The sequence below is a fragment of the Ascaphus truei genome, chromosome 8 (assembly GCF_040206685.1).
Source record: "Ascaphus truei isolate aAscTru1 chromosome 8, aAscTru1.hap1, whole genome shotgun sequence".
In the NCBI taxonomy this organism is placed as follows: domain Eukaryota; kingdom Metazoa; phylum Chordata; class Amphibia; order Anura; family Ascaphidae; genus Ascaphus; species Ascaphus truei.
The window spans coordinates 23,433,389-23,453,929 of NC_134490.1; the positions used below are offsets into that span (position 1 = coordinate 23,433,389).

Genomic DNA, 20,541 nt, shown 5'->3' on the forward strand with positions numbered 1-20,541 from the left:
TTTTGGTCCGTTCATCCATAATAGATGAACAAAACGTTCTGTACCACCATTATAATTTTTTTTGCAAGTATGTGTATATCTGAACATTGATCTATAACAATATCCTATCCGTCCTCTACATTTCATTTTAGTTTCACATAACTTAGTGCAATATAGCTAATAAATAAATCAATATTGTGTTTTATTTTTTTCTGTTAAATAGTGATAGAGTTAAGAGCCAGAAGAGCGTCTACCACCACGGTCTAGTACATTTGGCCGCGGCCATTTCACCATGACCAAATGACCGCCAGCGCTTGGCCGCAACTCATCTCGCCACCCGGACATTCTACCGCCATCCGCTTCACCGCTAAGATAGGTTCCTAACCATAATCCTTACCCCAAAACAACCTAATGTTAACCCCTCATACTAACGCTACTCCCTACACTAATAACTTTAACTCCTTAATCCCCTACCCTAACCACTAAAAACCCCTAAAACGAGCCTCCTACCGCAGAAGTTCTCAACTCGGTCTTTGACTGAGCCACTGATTGAGCTACCTATGCCAAAGCAGGGATATTCTGAAAACCTGACCTGTTGGGGTTTCTTGAGGTCTGGAGTTGATAACCTGTGCCCTACCCTAACCACTAAAACGTCTAAAGTTAAACCCCTAAGCACTAAAAACGTAACTATTATAGAAGCGGCCGGTGGTGGAGGTTCCAACGACGGATTGGCTGTGGCGGAGGGTGTGTCTGGGGCCGAACGCTGGCGGTCATTTGGTCGTGGTGAAATGGACCAAATGTCCCATTCCTGTATCACGACTTGTACTTGTTGCAGATTGTAATAATGCATGCCATGCATCAGAGGCTCCCAAATGTTGGTTTTATAGCCTGATCTTCTTAGCTATATAACATGAGGTTAACATGCCCAAAAGCATAAATGATAATGCACTTCAAATGAGAATAACAATGTTCCGAAATTACAATTTAACCAAGATACCCCCTTTCCTCTGTTGCTCGACTGCAAAAACTCTGACACAGACCCTCATTCTCTCCTGTCTCGACTACTGTAACCGCCTGCTGTCCGGCCTTCCTGTCTCTCACCTGTCTCCCCTACAATCTATCCTAAATGCTGCTGCCAGAGTCACTCTACTATTTCCGAAATCTGTCTCGGCATCTCCCCTGCTGAAATCACTCACCTGGCTTCCTATCAAATTCCGTATCACACACTCAATTCTCCTCCTCACTTTTAAAGCTTTACACTCTTCCGCCCCTCCTTACATCTCAGCCCTAATTTCTCGCTATGCACCATCCCGACTCTTGCGTTCTGCTCAAGGATGTCTTCTCTCTACCCCCTTGATATCTAAAGCCCTCTCCCCCGGCTTAAACCCTCCTCACTGACTGCCCCACACCTCTGGAATGCCCTTCCCCTCAATATCCGACTAGCACATTTAAGACCCACCTCAAAACACACCTGCTTAAGGAATCATACGAGTAGCTCTGTGGCTACTGCCCTCCTACTGTCTCTGTACGTTCTTCCTACCAACAAATTAGATTGTAAGCTCTGTGGAGCAGGGACTCCTTTTCCTAAATGCTACTTTTATGTCTGAAGCACTTCTCCCCTTTATGTGTTATTTATATCATGGTCGTGTATATTACTGTTGTGAAGCGCTATGTGAGGCGCTGTGATGTTATGTGACGCAGCAAAGTCATGAAACAAGGAATTTGTATGCAGCACACAATACTCGAGCACAAGTTATGCTAACGTACTGGGTTTGTTCTGACGAAAGGGCTGCAGCCCTGAAATGTTATTGCTGTCTTTTTTGTCCCACACTGTTCTAGTAAATGATTATTCTACCATAAATTCTGCTTGAGTATTGTGTGCTGCATACAAATTCCTTGGTTCATTGACAACTATACTACACTGCTTATGCATAGCTTTGGGCAACATCAAACACTTGAAGACCAAACTATATGACCACCTGGCACAGCTACATTGAAAAAAACAGCTTGTGTCAGTGTCATTGGTTCTGTTTGACTTGCCCTCACCCCCTCAACCCCCAATGCCTCTAAGTGTTACTATTTCATTCCTCTATCAGCGTCTCCATGTCTTCCCTACCTTTTTTCTACTGCTATGCCAGAGAAAACGGGTTAATTGTGGCAGGGCCAGCTTGATGTCGGTGCCAACGCACCAGGCCCCCTGGTTACAGTGGCCCCGCGCTCTTCCCCACAGCAATAAAACTGATTGCCGGGGAAGATCGCGGAGCCTCTGTATCTGTCTCTTTCCTGTCCAGCGGCATCCATGACAATGAACTTCACATGGCGCCACGTTGCCATGAACACGTGACACCGCATGGCGCTGTGATGTTACGTGACGCAGTGAAGTCATGACACCGCGTCGTCTGCGGAGGACATGCCGTGCTGGACCAGGTAAGAGGCCCCGTGAATGCTCCTGCACCGAGCCCCACAAAACTACAAGCCGGCCCTGATTGTGACAGGAGTCCATGATATTTAGGGACAGTTGACAAACATATGAGCAATAGGCTGGAAGAGAAATTCATACTGGTGAACTTCATTCTGAAATCGGTCCTGAAAGTAAAAAGTTGAGAATAGGACTTCATAACACAACAGTGATTCCATGTGCCCATGGGCAAGGTCAGGTGAAAAAGTTTGGAAGACTAATGTGTTATCATTACATTGTCAACCTTTTACAGACACATCGTTCTCAAGGAGGCAGCATTAGCACTCAGCGGAATCTGAATGACTTAATGGTGATTCATGGAATGCCATTACAGCAGAGGAACCAGCATCTGATGGAAAAGTTTCTGTAAGTGTGGTAATAATGATTACTACAGCAGTGTTAATTAACCTCTTCACTACTTAACATTGTACAGTAACTATCCTGCAACTAGGCGTTAGTATGACCTGACCCAGTTCCCAGCTGTGTTAATGGAATAAAAATGATGCTTTAAAATACATAACTTTATCAATTAACTTTACACTGCACAATTAACGTGCGGTTTAGCATTCAACCATGTGGAAGCTGCTGAAAATAGCTGAATGTGTCTTGCTTATGGTGAGCATTGTGCCAATACAGAAATCTCCTTATGCATAAAAAAACATGTACCTACTGTATCATGACTAAGTTGCCCATACTGGGTCTCTCCTGTCATGACAACATTGAAAGTTACACTCTGTCCTCAATAGGCCTGTTATGCACTTTAGTTTTTCTTTGCATAAAATGTATGTCTAAATACACCTTTCCATGCAGTTACTTCTGCGGTTTCACCAGTACATTTGCTGCTTCCATTGTCTGTATCAGAATACATTGAAGGTAGCCTACACGTGTTTAAAGCTCTGTATGTAAATGTTTCAAAATACACATGCTGTATAGACATAGACTATACATAGACCTGCTTGGGGGGAGATGGACAGGTTTAGACTGCTTCAGAAGAAGAAAGATTAGTCATTCATTTCAATGTACTTCAGCTATGGAGTGTGCTAAATTACATTACCAAACACAGATGTCTGACTCCTGAGACCCACGGAGAATACACTCTCTCAATGTTAGTTTTTTGCTTCTCTTTAGTACTGTTTGAGAATATATTTTGTAAACATATTGGAGCTATACCTAAAAAGAAAGTAACTTGCTTTTAATGCAGAGTATTGGCCCTGTCATTGGTTTAATGAGTATTGGTCCGGTTCCTTGCTCTTGTTTCTCATTGCTCTTGTATGTATTTGTGATTTTTAATGACTTCTAGAGATCCCGATGACAAGTCCTCTTTGAGACCCACATCGGCCGCCCTGATCTCTGGCAGACTATGGCCCGGCCGCTCGTTAGAACACAGTACATCATCACTGTCTCATAATGTTCCGTCTGCAAGAAAGCGTAAAACACCTCGCACCTTACATCCCCTCAATAACGATCCTTCCAGGTCCGGGACACCAAAAATGGAAGAAGTCATCAGGGGAACGCGACTGTACGTTTAAAAAAAAACTTTTCATTTGTTATAACCAGAAGAATTGTGGTTTTTAAGTTAATGGAATATGACTTCCTTTTTGTTTTCCATGGCCAGTAGAGAAGTTGAAAGCAAGACAATAATTATTACTAAAGTAGTCAAGTAGGAGGTATACTACCTTTTATTGGATCATTGATTGATATGTTACAAGTTTTTGAACCTCTTGGGTCCTTCATCGGAAGATGCCATACCTGATGAAGGACCCCGACAGGTTCGAAACATATCAACTACTTGATGGTCCAATAAAAGGTTTCATACCCCCTACTCCCTCTCCCTCCTTTGTTACTACATGGAAGAAAGGACGAACACGGCTTCTTTGCTTACTAATTACTAAAGTAATTTTCAAATAAAGATATTAACTATTTTTCTTCATAGATTGTTTTATAAAAGATTATATGATTTTAAAAGTGGAGATATAAGACCATCTATAAAGATTAGAAACAAAGTTATACAGCACCAATGTTTTAAATCGTATTTGATTAATAGTTCTTTGATTGAGAGGTATACACAAGTCCATAAAAATGAGGTATTGCTCCATCATACAGAAGCTAATTCTAGAAATGACTGTAACTGCTACTCTCGCTTTAAAAGATTATTAATGGATGTAACATCTATAAAGAACTTTCACGTAAAGATACAATAACAGCTTCTGAATAAAATGTTTCATTGGACAAAACAGGTACAACAGCCTGGCACTTACTACGCCTACAGAACATTTTAGCGATCAGACATACTCCCACTATTGGTTTCAGGGATATCCACTCTTAACGTTCTCTTATTCCAGGTTTTTTATGCTGTGCGGTCTCCTCGCCATAGATAATGTATTTGGTTATTTTGTTTTACACCACAGTGGTGGACTAGCAATTGCTGCACATTCCGTTTGCTAATTTCTGCACACTATTTAGCTGAATTCCATATTAGTAGTATACATTATATTCATCAGCTGGCTAAAGTGATACATAAATAAATGGCAGACAAGCATGTTTACCACAAATATTAATTTTGTAATATTCATGAGGTTTTTTTTTCATCTACAGAATCTTTAAATATCATTAAATCGTCATAAATGGGCAACACAGAATGTTCTTTTGTTTGAACCGTAACATTTTAAAGTATGGCTTGTTGTTGCATTGCATTATGATGAAAACGAGTCATGTCCTTTGTTCTTTGGTGGTGATTTGAACTGACAGTCAGACTGTGAATGACCAGCTGTCAAACTCTCCAGAATCATTCAATCGAAATAATCTTCTGCCTCCGATCGGTACTACTGACCTGGATCATCACAACATCCCTGGGTCACAAAGACAAACGGTAAAGTCTAGGGCCATATTTATTAAAGTCTGCTAATTCATAAAATACAATTCTTATGTTCTGATGTACTAAACCGTGCAAAATGTCCTCTTCAGTCTGGTATAGTAAGAAGGCATCTGTATGTACTAGAATCTAACTCTACGTCATCTAAAGATTTTGGTGAAGTCCTTGTTCTCCTGCCCTCTGTTTTCTACAGAAATCTAGAACCTTGGAGATCTAGAATGCAGTAGGGTCAGATTTGGAAAACATGGGCAGGATGAAAATCTTGCAATGACATGGAGCTAGCTAGGTTGCCAATACTGTGTCTACCTTTGAGTAAAGGAGGAGGGAAAACTAAAGACTGCACTTGCAATCCTCGATCCGGGTCGCACGGAGTTGGACACAACCTCCCTGTGTGCCTCAACATTTGAACAAACAGAAACATTCCAATGCAGTATTCAGAATGAATACATTAGCCTCCAAGTTAATAAAACTTTCTTAATCATTTAATAATAACTATATGGAGCAACATGTGCATCCTCTAATACAGGGGGAGCAAACTTTTTATGCCGAGTCCCCCTTTTCATCCATAAAATTTCTCGGGCCCCCCCTGCCTGATGTAATCAAAATCACATGAAAAAAAAAAAACCCCTTTATTAAACGGTATACAATATAAATTCAAATATGTTTAAATACTTACATATTTCAATAGCTCGTGCTTGCAAAATTAGGCTGCGTCCACGCTGCCGCTGAGAGCGGTGACATCACCAACTCTCCAAGCATGAGCACAGGGTGTCCTGCATAATTTTGCAAGCGTGGATCGGAGCTATTTGTGTGTGTGTCTGTGTGTGTCTGTGTGTGTCTGTGTGTGTCTGTGTGTGTGTATTGACTGCTGCTGAGCGCACATCAAAGTCAATTTTATTTGTCTCCCCAAGCGCCAAACTTGGGAGAGCGTACGTGCACAAAGGCAATCTTTTGGAGGGGCATTCATCCACCTCTTTGCTACCTCCCTTCCCTCTCCCCCCCCTTTTTTTTCTTCCTTCCCCTCCATGCTTTTTGTCTTGCTATCCCCATTGTCATCCAAACTCCTACCTACAGTATTATGTATTATTTATTTTTTCCCGTTTTCAATGTTGTGTTTTCACTTTTTTTTAAAATTATTTCTGTACATTCATAGTATGATTGATATAGTGGCAGCCTACTCTTTCACTTGCAGAGGATCGCAGCGAAGCAGGTTGCCAGCGGAGGAGAGCAGGAACACAGCGCTATTGCAGGGCAGACACCGAAGGAGGGGCGTTTGACTTCACCGTGCTCGGGCGTGCTCCTACCCGTACCTCCAAAGCCCCTGCGCGTGCGCTCACACACCATCACGTTGCCGCCACCTGCACTATCCTGTTCAGCCACCCACACACACCTTCTGCTGCCCGCCCGTGCACATCTTCTTGGCCGCCCCTTGCGCACAGCGTCTGCCGTCCCGCGCACCCAGTTTTCGTCGCACGCCGCCTGCGCCCCCCTAAATAATCTTGCGCCTCATTGCCCCCCCAGTTTGCGCACCACTGCATTACAACACACACTCTCTCAATCAATCAATCAATCACCACATACACACTCACCACATACACTCAATCAATCACCACACACACACTCACTCAATCACCACACACACACACACACACTCAATTCCACCCCCCCACACACACACCACACACTCAATCCCCACATACTCACACACTCAATCCCCACACACACACACTCAATCCCCCCCACACACACACTCAATCCCCCCCACACACACACTCAATCCCCCCAACACACACACTCAATCCCCCCCCCACACACTCACACACTCAATCCCCACACACACACTCAATCCCCACACACACACACACACAATCCCCCCCACACACACACAACCCCCCCCCCCCCCACACACACACACACATTCAATCCCCACACACACTCAATCCCCCCTCCCACACACACACACACACAATCCCACCCCACACACACACTCAATCCCCCCCACAAACACACTCAATCCCCCCCCACACACACACACACACACAATCCCCCCCCACACACACAACCCCCCTTACACACACACTCAATCCCCACACACTCAATCCCCCACCCACACACACCCCCACACACACACACACACCACCCCCACACACACACACTCAATCCCCACACACTCAAATCACCACAAACACACACACTCAATCCCCCCCCACACACACAATCCCCACCCACACACACACTCAACCCCCCCCACACACAAACTCAATCCCCCCACACACAAACTCAATCCTCCCACACACAAACTCAATCCCCCCCACACACACAACCCCCCTTACACACACACTCAATCCCCACACACTCAATCCCCCACCCACACACACCCCCACACACACACACCACCCCCACACACACACACTCAATCCCCACACACTCAAACCACCACACACACACACACTCAATCCCCCCCCACACACACAATCCCCACCCACACACACACACAATCCCCCCCCCACACACACACACAAACTCAATACACACACACACACACAAACGCAATACACACACTTTCATCTGGGGGGGCGGCATGCTCCGATCCCCCAACCCCCATGCTGCTGAAAACTAGTGCGGGAAGCAGACAGGAAGAGAAGGAGGGGCTGTCTGTGTGCAGAGAGAAGCCCCGCCCCCTCTGCAAGACACAGACACATAGAAGCAGCAGCACGGAGCTTCTGGCCGCCCGTGCACAGCTCTGCCCGCCCCCAGGTTTCCCTGCAAGCAGCCCGCGCCCCCCCCCTACATAATCTTGCGCGCCCCACAGTTTGCGCACCGCTGCTCTAATAGAAGCAGGAAAATGCATTTCGGCCCAGAGTGGCCCTTCATCAGGATTTTTTAGAATAAATTGTATGTTGGAGTACTTTCTTTTGCTTGTTCTAGCTTTAAGTGAGTCCTGGTTTATCTGGCCTGGACTACATAAAAAGAGGGTGCGAAGGATCAGTGCTGTGCTGCAACATCATAAAGGATCCCCATATTGTACCTTGATAAATACTTATAGTCACGCACATTCTTATATGTTTAAGATGAAAACACAATATCTGTATGACATATTTTGATTAATTTGCCTGATCTATGATATTTAAGTTTTGAAATTGATAGAACATGACTTTGTGCTGTAGTAGTGCTATTGTGGAAATGCACCCGCACTATTGTCCAGGGGGTGGGCAACTCCAGTCCTCAAGGGCCACCAACAGGTCAGGTATTCAGGATATTCATGCTTCAGCACAGGTGACTCAGTCTTAGACTGTGCCACTGATTGACCCAACTGTGCTGAAGTAGGGATATCCTGAAAACCTGACCTGTTGGGGACCCTTGAGGACTGGAGTTGCCCACCCCTGCTATAGTCTCTTGAGTTCACACAGCCTGCACAGTGCTGGTTTTATTCAGTAATAACCGTGGGTACATTTCTGTCCTTTCACTACAGGGATCCCGTTGTAGCTCCAGCCGTGTCTGCAGTGCTGTGGCCAATGAGCTTTACCATCAGCAGGCAAAGGAGAGGCCCCTCTTACATGACTATAGCTCCAGGCCCAACACAACTCCTGTGCTTTGGGTAAACTGAGTGCATGTTTTTAATGCTTATTTGGTAGAAATAGAAAGACCCAGCCAAATAACGAGATTCGCAGCCTTAAAGGAGCAATCCACTACCACCAGAGGTTTCTCCAAAACTGCACTATTTTCAGCTCTTGGGTTACTGAGATACTTACTTACTGGTGAAGTTACTGATATTACTTCCTGTTTTTTTAAAGGGGATTTAAATAGCCATCCAATAGGAACCCACAGCCGATGATGTTGCAGCTTCCTATTAGCCTGAGATTTGGCTTATTTATATATTATTCATTGCAAAATAATTGCCAGGCACAAAACGAAAATTTGTCTACATCACATTTGCTGGCGAACACTTGCAATAATGCTAATTACAGGTGCCCAACACCTATGCCCCTATCTTTTTGCAAGTAAGAGAACTGCTGTGTATGTGACTTGCTGAGAAATACAGGTAGTCATAAACATTCTACACTTTAACCCAGGGGTGTGCAAACTGGGTGGCGCAGCGGTTGCAGAGGCCCCACGCTCTTCCCCAAGGCATTTAAATTAAATGCCGGGGGATTGCGTGAGGCCTCTGCAACTTCCCTTACCTTGTCTTCGGCAACATGGCGTCAAATAACGCCGCTGGGTCACGTGACCCCGCGACGTTATTTGATGCCGAAGACAAGGTAAGGAGGGAGAGCTGGCAGGGGAGCGCAGTGGGGAAAGTTTGTGCACCCCTGCAGTTTAACTAACATATAACTAATCTTGCATATTGTGTATCTTTCAGACAGATACTCCATTGCGTCGGTCCTTTGTAGTTGGTGATCAAACTAATCAGCCTCGAAATAGAAGAGAGTTCGCTGGTACAGGTAGGGTCACATTTATTGTTGTCATTTTTGTAAAATGTCTTTTATTTTTAGTTTATTGAAGGGTACAGAAGAAAAAAAAGGGGGTATGGGGGTATGGTGTGATTGTCATAAGGGGGGGGGAGGAGGGGCTGTACTTCAACAGATATCGTTATACATATTCAGAAAAAACTTGAGACAATCCCTGGTGCACATGTCAAGCTAATACAGTTAACAAGGCATGCAGAAAGTGGGTAAAAAAGGCAGTGCACTGCCTTTTTTACCCACTTTTTGCATGCCTTGTCTGGTGGACTGCATGCTGCTAAGGATACCTGCTGGGACCGCTCCGCAATGAAGAAGCCTGGAAGCAAACAGTGAGTCTTCTTTATACACTGCATTATTATATGGGAGAATTTATGTACTGTTTATTGTGCTGGCTAGCACCAGGTACTAGTCCCTTAGCCCTATTGGGGTGCTTAATTGTTGTTTATATCAACATTGGAGGAGTCCTAACGGAAGAATTTATCATGCCTTAAGGGGACTTGTTTTTCTTTGATGCACCTGTTGCCTACTCCTTAATACAGTTAACAAACACATTACAGAAAAACGAAAACACAATAAACAAACAATACATTAAAATAAAGGGGGGAGAAGGAAAACTATTGTGGAGAGGGATGTGGGAGAGACAAGTGCTGAATTGCTTGCAACCCTTAACCACCTGCTACTCTGCTGATGAGGGTTCTAGTCTCTCTCCATGATAACTTCCCCACTAGCAAAAAGGGCTCTGAAGGGGGGTAAACCCATTCCCGCACTTGGACGCCGTCCATGGGCCGCAAACCTGTATACATTTGTTGCTTAGAAAGGCCATCAGCCTCTCCATAGTAAAAACATGATAAATCCTGCCCTTGACCATGTTCATATTGGGCACTCTCGTTTGTCTTCAGAAGGCCGCCACACAGCATTTTGCAGCGGGGAGAATATGAGCCATGAGTTTATTTTCACTTCTTGGGAGTTCAATTGGTCATCCTATTAGCATCACTCAAGGTTCCGGTTTTAGCGAGGTTCCCAGTATGGAATTAATGAGTACAAAAATCTGCCTCCAGAATGGGACTATACGGGGACAGGACCACCAAATGTGGGACTAGGAACCGTTCTGACTGCAGCCACGAAAGCACCTTGACGAATTTAAGTTGCTGATGGCGTGCATTCTAGCGGGGGTCATGTACCAACGAAATAGTAATTTGTATGCATTTCTCCCCCCCCCCCCCCCCCCCCCAAAACTCTTTGGGCTTGTATAAGGTGCAGTGTTTGACGCTCCCTCTCCATACAAATCAGGAAATGTTTGTTTGGAGATCTTTCAGAACTTTGTTAGGGACCGCTACCGGGGGGAAAGATTCATTTTAACAGATATCATTTTCCCTATCCAGGAAATGCAGTATTTACTCCACGTTTCCAAGTCCTTTTTCATAGAGCCATATGTTTTGGGCATGTACACTCCCAGGTAGGGGAGCAAGGACGGCTGCCAAAACAAATCAAAGTTTTATTTTATGAGGTTTGAAACCTCCTAGGGTAAATGAATATCTAGGGCTTGTGATTTTAAGATGTTGATCTTTTTCTCCCATGTTGATCTTAAACCCTGAGAACCCCTTGGATAATGTTGGGGAGAGACGTTAAGGGTCTAGTGATTGTGAGGCTAACATTGTCCACGAACAATGCTATCTTGTAATCTATGTCACCCTCTTTAACACCAAAGATGCTTGGGTTTGCCCTAATGACGACTGCTGGGGGCTCAATGGACAGTGCAAATAGGAGTGACGAGAGAGGGCAATCTGGCCTAGTGCTTCTGGAAATAGTTATTGAGCTACACTTCTGTCCGGCACATTGGATTTTAGCCGAGGGAGATTGGTACGGTACTCGTTGACAATTTGTTCGGAGAAACCAATGAGAGATGAAACTTGAAATAAAAAGTTTCAGTCTAATCCGTCAAATGCCTTTTTGGCATCGGGAGAGTGTAGCACCGGTGGGGTGTTGCTCTGTTTAGCTCTGGGGATAATCTCAACTATGCGCCTGACATTATCGGAGGCTTGTCTGGTGGGTATAAGCCCTACTTGGTCTGGATGCACCAATTGCGTCAGAAACTTATTGAGGTGGCTAGCCAAAATTGTCGAGATTATCTTAATATTGGAGTTGATCAAGGAGAAAGGGTGATAACTCGAACAATTATTGGGGTCCTTGACTTTTTTTAAAATATCAGTACTATGTTGGCCTCAGACATGGAGTCAGGAATCTGCATTCCCTCCAGGAATTTGTTATATAGCACCACTAAGTGTGGCACCAGAAAACGGGAAAACTTTTTATAATATATGTTGGGGAAGCCGTCTTGTCCCGGGGCCTTCATATTTTTTAAGTCTTTTATCACCCCAGCTAATTCCTCATGAGAGATTGGTTGGTTAAGTTGTTCAGACTTTAATTTGGGAAAACTGCATTGCTTCAAAAAACAGAAGACCTATGTGGTAATTAGAGGTGCTGCCCCATGACTCTATGCGGTGTATAATTTTTGGTAGAACGCTCTAAATTCTTCCACGATTATGGTCGGGTCATGCGATATGGTGCCCCTCTAGTGCGTATTGCTTGTATATGGTTAGTTCTGGTAATGTTCCTGTCTTCTGACCAGTAGCATGTGAGCTTTATTTTGGAGCTGTGCATTTCATGGCCTGCTCAGCTTTTTGTGATGGACATAAATTTAATTCTCCCTGCAGCAATTTTGGTCAGTGTCTCGTTAGCAAGGGTGCAGAAAATGGTTTGTAGTGGTATAGGCGCTCAAGTGCTGGATCAACGTGAAAATGCACTCAATATATCACACATAAACAGAGACACAGGGCATGAGGCTAGTGGTATATAATTGAACAGATTCAGCGAGTGTAAGATCTCAAGGAATATATAAGGTCCATGAAAAGACAATAAGGTCCCTGAAGGTATGAGCTAGCGGGAATAAACCCACCCCTCAAGACCTCGTTGGGATAGTCCCTGGACCACTATTGTTATATAAGATACACTACATACTGCATATATAAATACGTGCACATTTGTGATGGTCCTCTTTCCTGTGCCTCCAGTTTGGGCTTCCTGACAGTAATTGGATTAGAAGAGACAAAAATAGCAGTATGGCGCACAGCCAAGAGAGTGGGTCAAAGACTAGAATTAAAAAATTACTTTATTGTGTCCATATTAAAAAACGGAGGCGTAGCAACCCTTCCTAAGGAGGGTTGCTACACCTCCGTTTTTTTATATGAACACAATAAAGTAATTTTTTAATTCTACTCTTTGACCCACTTTCTTGGCTGTGCGCCATACTCCTATTTTTGACTTCTTAGAGAGGGTGGCCTTGTGTGATGTTTCAAGGCGGGCCAACTCTTCGGTGAGTTCCTTGATTTTTTAAAAATCTGTATTGTTCTTTCGAAATGACGCCACTTTAATGCATTGGCCTCTAATGTAAGCCTTAGGCTGCGTCCACGCTTGGCGCGGTCAGCACAATCAATTTAAATCTGTCCGGCCACGCTCACACGGCCCGTGAGTGTGCACGTGGTGCTTGCCGAGACAGATTAAATTGAGTTTGAAGTGTGCTGAGGGGGTCCTCAGCCAATCAACACAAGTTACTGTTTAGGCCACGCTGCTGCCGTTCTTGTTGTTTTGTGGCACCCTTAAGCTGACTGTCCTAACAGTTTTGCCACATGGAGGCCACTTACTGGGGATGAACACCCAAACCGCGCTCTTTCTTGCCCTTAGCGGTAAACAGAGATTTCCGATAAAGATGTCTAAACCCTCGACCGTTAGGTGCACCCTGGCGCTCCTGTGCCAATTATGTCTCCGATCTTTGTGTGTGTCAATACCTGTCCTTTCCAAGAGAGGATGAACTTACTGACAGCTATGTTCACTTTTTTCCCCTGGTTTTCTCCATTCACACCCAGCTGGAGGCCCCCTTCCATAACAATGGGATGATTTCCGACCAAATAATGACTGCGTTGTTCCATAGGGCTTTAAGTCTGGCACAGTCTGCCTGTATATGGAGGATTAAGTCTAGCGATTTGGTTGCAACGAGATTGTTCCCGCCAAGGTGAATCATTACTACCCAGGACTTAATTGTATACTCCTCCAAAGCTCTCATGGTGCTTGGTATCAAATCACCCCAGCACACCCCTCGCTTCCCCAGCCATCGTATATTCATACTCTCCTGTGGTATTCCCAGCTGCGGACTACCTAGCATGTCCATGAACCGCTACCGGGTCCAGTAAATGAATGAGTGGCCTATCAGCCACACTTTTTGTGACCCAGGCTTGGTTTTCCCACTACGGAGACATAAACTTGTTACCCTTCCTGGACCTACTGTATGTCCTGTATACGTTAGATTTCCACCTCCCCAGTTTTTTTTAATCTGTTAACTATTCCCTGGGCATGGCTTTCTGTGAGCTTGAAGCAACTTTAGGCGGTGTGGCTACCCACACACTGAATCCAATTGGCACCTTGCCCCAAGTGTACTCTGCTAGTCATTAAACACCCAGCATGCGCCCTTCTTGCCCCTGCTATGTGGGTGACTCCCTGGCCACCCACCCGGCCCCTGTGTAAAGGGACCTACCGCCTTGTCAGGTGTGACTAGGCCCAAAGACAGTTCAACATATTTGTTCCCAAAGTTTAGTTCATCATTCCACTGCATCTTATGTCTAACCTGCTCGTCATAATCCCGCCATGCTGTGTCCCCATACTTTCTATGGGTACACTGTATAAGAAAAAAAAATAGAAGAATCAGGTATAGCAACTTGGGATGCCCTTACATGGGGTCTGAAAAATCCAAAGGGAAACAACAGCTGGGTGCGAAGACAGCAAAAACTCAGTTCAGGAGATATAATGGCATGAAAAAAAGTAGTCAAGCACACCAAAAAACATGAAGCAATCAAAAAGTAACACAAAGTGTCATTTAATAACTTAAAGAAGTCATAACAGCATCCGTTTCGGTGCAACAGGCCCCCACACCCATCATTATCTGAAAACCAGGACCTTTGTTACTTTTTTTTACCCACCATAACTTATATAATGTGTGATTGAAAGCAGTGTCAAACTCTTCATTGGCGATCCCTTACACATCGTTTCTGTAAATTACTCCCTTATCAGAAGGGACCCCTTTTTGCTAACATTGCTTGATATTTTAACCTCTTCGCTCCTGGAAGGTCCTTTTGGTAGTGAAGGGGTTGAGTAAGAAAAGCATGACTAAATGCAGCGAGTTGTTGTATTGATATTAGAAATATTGATGTTGTGTATGAGTATAGTGATCAAGGTGCAAGTTGTACATTCAGCGGCCACGTTTAGCAAAATCTTAACAGTTTTTCAGCCTCCAAACTACTTAAAATGAGCAGGTTGTCCGACTCACATGCTGATGCAATTATTTCATGGAAACACATTTTAAGATGGCATTAGTACATAAGTGGAGAGATGTTTCTCGCTGTAACCGAATACAAGGTACAGGTATGATGTCAATAGTTGTCTTATTATCAGAGGGTCATGTGAAACTGAATGGAGGTCAGAATAAGCAGTGCCTACTGCATACATTACAATAGCATAGAAATAAAGTATCCTGGTGCTTGGGCAAAGGATAGGACAATAGTCTTACAGGCTTATTTTATTTCGGTCAAAGTGGCCGTTTTCAGGGAAATTCCCCAGTGAATTCAATGTGAAATTTGGTCAGAAAACGGCCAATCAGCTTCTCCTGCTATAGAATGAGCCCATTAGGCTCTGTTATTGCCACTGAATGTGAGGATCTACTAGTCTTTTATAACAGAGCAGTGGCCTTACTGCAGCCGCAAACCTTTTGTGGAGAGAATTAACAGATTTCAATGGCAGGGCTCCAAGCTCCGTTCCTACCGAGGCCAACTCGCTTTCATAATGACATGGACAAACACTGCATTTACTGGATCACATATGGAATCCAATTACATTTACTGCACCATAATAATCCTGTTTTCAATGGTCTTCCACTTGCAGATTCCACCCGCATTGGTGTGACTGGCATCAGTTTGGGAATAGCCAGCTCGTCTTACACCAGCTTAGTTCATCAACTGGGTCATCCACCCAATGAAAACGAAGAGGACCAGGAGTACCACACATCAGGTGAGTAATAGTAAGTCTGGGAAAGTAGGATTTACTACATCAGAGCACTGTGAATCCCCAAATCTACTATTTGTGCAGAATTTGCATGTGCATGTTATTAGTATTTTTTAATAGCTCAAGCACCAACCATCATATCAGAGTTCTTATTTACAGATGCCTCTTACATAGTAGATGAGGTTGAGAAAAGACATATGTCCATCAAGTTCAACCTATGCTAATTTCAGACGACAGATACTTTATCCCATTGCCCCTCTGCCAGTTGTCCCCCTCTTGGCGCCCCTCCACCCCACCTTGCCTTGGCTCCGGCACTCTGGGCATCACGTTACCCTGGCAATGCATCTCCAGAAGCCGGTTGAGCAAAGGTAAGTGACGTTTACAGAGGCCTTCACCACTTCCCCGGCATTTAATTTAAATGCCTATGGTTGCGCATGCGGCCTCTGTAAACCCTGCACCCCCCCCCCCCCCCGCAGAGAATCTCGCGCCCCCCAGTTTGCGCACCCCTGCTTTATCCTATATTTGCATATACAGTTTGTTTCATCCAGAGGAAGGCAAACAAAAAAAAAACAAGTGAAACCTCATCCAATGATGTCTCATAGGGGGGAAATAAAATTCCTTCCCGACTCCAAATAATGGCAATCAGATTTCTCCTTAGATCAACATCCTTCCCATGTTTACTGATTTGGTATATCTCTAAATACCTTTCCTTTCTAAAAAGATGTCCAACCTTTTTTTTTTTTTTTGAAGAACTCTTTTGTTTAATGCTCACAACCTTCATGTATTTAGTGTAAACAAGATGTTACTAGACTGTAAGCTCCTCGGAGCAGGGACTCCTCTTCCTTAATGTTACATTTATGTCTGAAGCACTTATTCCCATGATCTATTATTTATATTATCTGTTATTTATTTGATTACCACATGTATTACTACTGTGAAGCGCTATGTACATTAATGGCGCTATATAAATAAAGACATACAATACAATACATGTTACATAATGTACTTATTTTCTTCTGTTTTTTTTTTACATTTTAATATTGTGTACATGGATAGACATTGGAACGTATTCAATAAAGTGTGATAGTGCCGATTTTGGCGGCACAGTACAGAAAGTCCAATTCAAGTCAATGGAATTCTGTGCGGTAGCAGCGAATTTACGATTTTGATTAAGCCCCATTGTGTTGTAATTTAATGGGGCTAATAGCATCTCTTTTGTTAGGCTCTAATCTTACTCAAGGGATTCTGGGAAAACTGTAATTGAAGCAGAATTGTTGTTTGCTGGTGGCATTGCCATTAATAAGATTGGGGAAATAGTCAATTTCTTTTACATTCAACCTTCTAAATACTTTCTTTCCATCTCTATCTTTCTGTTGCCCAGGTGTCCCATTGCATTTGTCACCAAAATCTCATAGTCGGGGAGGATCCCTAACGAGAAGTAAACAAGGATTTTAGCACCTTCCGAATCAGTGAGTGAATTTCAACTTGAATGGAAGCTGCTTCAAATGGGAATATGTACATACAGTATAGTGTATATAGAACTCTTTGTAACGCCAGAATTATATTTTTTGTACTAGTTCTTTAAAGATACAAATACAGCAGATGCCAAATATTTTAGCGCAGTGGTGCTCAACTCTAGTCCTCAGCACCCCCCCCCCCCCCCCCAACAGCTCGGGTTAAGGATATCCCAGCTTCAGCACAAGTTACTCAAACAGTAACTGTGCTGAAGCTGGGATATACGTAAAACCTGACATGTTGGGGCGATCTTGAGGACTGGAGTTGAACACCCATGTTATAGAGCATCAACCTTTCCAAGGTACCTTCATCAGCCAAACTGCACAAAAGCACAGAAACCATGTATTGCAGTTATAATCGAACATTACATTCTACGACGATGTGTACCTCTTCTGTACTTCATAGCTACCTCCTATAAATGTGTTTTTTTTTGTTGTAAATGGTTTAATAATCAGTGGCTGCTAAATATATGCTAATATAGTTACGGTTACCAACCTTCATTGTGGCATGAAAATATATTATTGGCATGGCTCCAGAATAGGATAGGGACCCAAGAGCTGAAGGGGCTACCATGAATTCCTGTAAAGTAGACACCCACCCACCACAATGTAGGTCCTACACTGTCCACATTAGGTAAATACAAGTGAATACATTGTTGTAATTGATTTTCCTATCATTTGTAATAATTTCATATTATGCTCTCCTTTCTATTTGCTTTCTTTTATCACTTCACAATTCTTGCCAATTGTTCTCTCCTTTTCATTCTGTTGTGAAGACAGATTGGTTGATCTTTGCAGCTACTGTAAATCCAATTAGATCAGGGGTGGCTAACTCGTCATCAAGGGCCACCAATAGGTCAGGTTTTAAGGATATCCCTGCTTCAGCACCAGTGGCTGTGTCGTTAACTGAGCCACAGATTAAGCCACCTGTGCTGAAATAGGGATAGCCTTAAAACCTGACCTGTTGTTGGCCCTTGAGGATTGGGGTTCATCACTTCTCAATTAGAGCAATACGCAAGTAGAGCCCATACACCATGAAATATTCTTTTGTGCAGCCAAGTATTTGCTAAAATCCCTTTTGACTGAATTTTGAATCTTCAAGTGATGCCCAAATACTTCATGATAAACAATTATACATGAAGCTAACTGAAATTATACATCTTACTCATGAGCGGTAGGACTTGGTATTTACGACAACTTGGTATACAAGACAATTCATGTAAAATTACATAAACAAACTGTAGATTGTTATTTCTTGATGTATTTAATAAAAACAAGTCAAATGAAGGTTCAATATTTTTGTAACAAAAAAAAAAAATCTATGGAGAACCTGCTTTTATCAAAGAACCCGCCAATTAAAAAAAATTGTGAGTACTATGCCCACTCTTTTGATAAAGTAAGAACTAATAGATCATATATGCACCAATTTATATTAAATGCAAATCTAGTGCCTGTCATTTCTTGATCTCACATATCACCCCAAGCCATGCTATAGACTTCTTTACCCATAGGGGTAATAAAGATGGTACTCAGGAAAGCATTATATGGACTATTGTTTACCTAGTATTTATCAGTAGATTGATCTCTAGGACACCAGAGGAATAAATAACATAGCAGAGCATATCTGAAATAACAAACACTTTGACATGTTCTGACAGTGTCAGAGAAATGGCATATTTGGCAATTGTTTTTTTTTTTTTTTTACACTAGATCTGGTCTGTTTCATGTGATCAATATAATTCAGAGACACAATGGTTTCTCATGTTAAATATGCAGTCAATAGATCTTGTGGCCCAAATTTTTACCTGCATAAAGGATTGAAAATTATTGTTCCAAATTCAATTGCAATTGACAAATATTTTAAATTCGATTAAAAACAAACTGCAGTTAAAACAAAAATAAATCAAATAAATGAAGACAATTTTACATATGCATTTGCTCTCTGGTTATTGGTCTCCTAACAGTTTTGTCTCGAGTTTTCTTCTTTCGGTATCTAACCCAAGACCAATTGTTGTTTTGTGAAGTTTACATTGTACATATTTGTATATGAGAGTAAAGATTAAATAAAACATGCTAACGTTTTATATGCGTCTCTATATGGTTCATGAAAAGTTGTCCATAAAAATGGTTTCCCATCTGCATCAATTGTTTATCTTTTTTGTGGTCTAACAAAACGTGCTCCGAACACATAATTTCGTAAATGATATATTCAGTTGTATTTTCATGTGATAATTTGACAGATATTTTTACAGGTATTAAATCAATAAAGTGGTGCCACGTGAAAGCAAATTCCTGTCAAAACCCATTACGTCTGGCAACCAGCAAGTGTTTAATTGCATGTGGGGAGAGAAGAGGTGTGTGAAAATATGACAGGATAAAAATATAGAGTCCCAAACTACAGTGGTCTTAAAAAGAAAACAATACCCTCTTTAAGTTCCAGAACATTTGGGTTTAGTGAGTACACAAGCAGAAGCATCATAGTGAACTAAAGGAGCAGAACCAAATATATAAAACTATTTCCTACCTAAATTACAAAGGCATCATAAGCTATGCTAAAGGAAAATAAGGAAAATTAACAGCTTTGTTACAAATCTGGAGAGCATTATTGTCAGTCAATAAACCACATTATGATTATTTTAAGGGGAGATTTAACCCGAGGAAGCTCTAGTGGAGCGAAACACATAGGGTGAGCAACACAGACTGCCCGAGGACTACCTGGAGTCTTTATGTTGGAGACTAATTGGAGAATTTCTGGCCAAGATTTGGTTCTTCCTTCCCTGGACATTACCTTCTTCCCCTGTGGACTGCCACCGCAAGTGGATCCCCAGTGAAAGATAGGGTGCTGTCTTTTCTCCGGTCCTGACCCTGGGTGGTCTCACTGCCTGTTAAACACACCTTGCTTGTGAATGTATTAATCTTTTTTTTTTTTCATTGAATTTGTTATAAAGCAACCTGCACTATTTTTGTGTCCTCTCTATTTTCATGTGGGAATGCCCTCCCCTTGCTCCTCCACACACATGTATCTGACTGACGGACGTTATCACAAATGTATACACGAGTTGGTTACTCCACACAACTGCACTGCTGTTATTACTCACGGAATATGCGTGAGCAAAGTATTTTAACAATTCACTTATTTTGAAAAAC

The 20,541-nt window shown here is 42.8% G+C and overlaps 1 protein-coding gene across 11 annotated transcripts in view; it reads left to right on the forward strand.

Moving 5' to 3' along the window:
• The window catches only part of FAM149B1 (family with sequence similarity 149 member B1), a 43,308-nt gene extending 22,992 nt beyond the window's left edge, over window positions 1-20,316 (forward strand). For 9 of the 11 annotated variants that reach the window (XM_075610802.1, XM_075610812.1, XM_075610810.1 and 6 more), the window contains 7 exons: window positions 2,691-2,803; window positions 3,738-3,956; window positions 5,186-5,306; window positions 8,782-8,907; window positions 9,670-9,751; window positions 15,761-15,886; window positions 17,262-20,024. In XM_075610802.1, the coding sequence (XP_075466917.1) occupies window positions 2,691-2,803; window positions 3,738-3,956; window positions 5,186-5,306; window positions 8,782-8,907; window positions 9,670-9,751; window positions 15,761-15,886; window positions 17,262-17,335 (861 nt within the window). In that variant the 3' untranslated portion in view covers window positions 17,336-20,024. The other 2 variants (XM_075610809.1, XM_075610813.1) reach the window with 2 other exon arrangements.
• The last annotated feature ends 225 nt before the right edge of the window (window positions 20,317-20,541 follow it).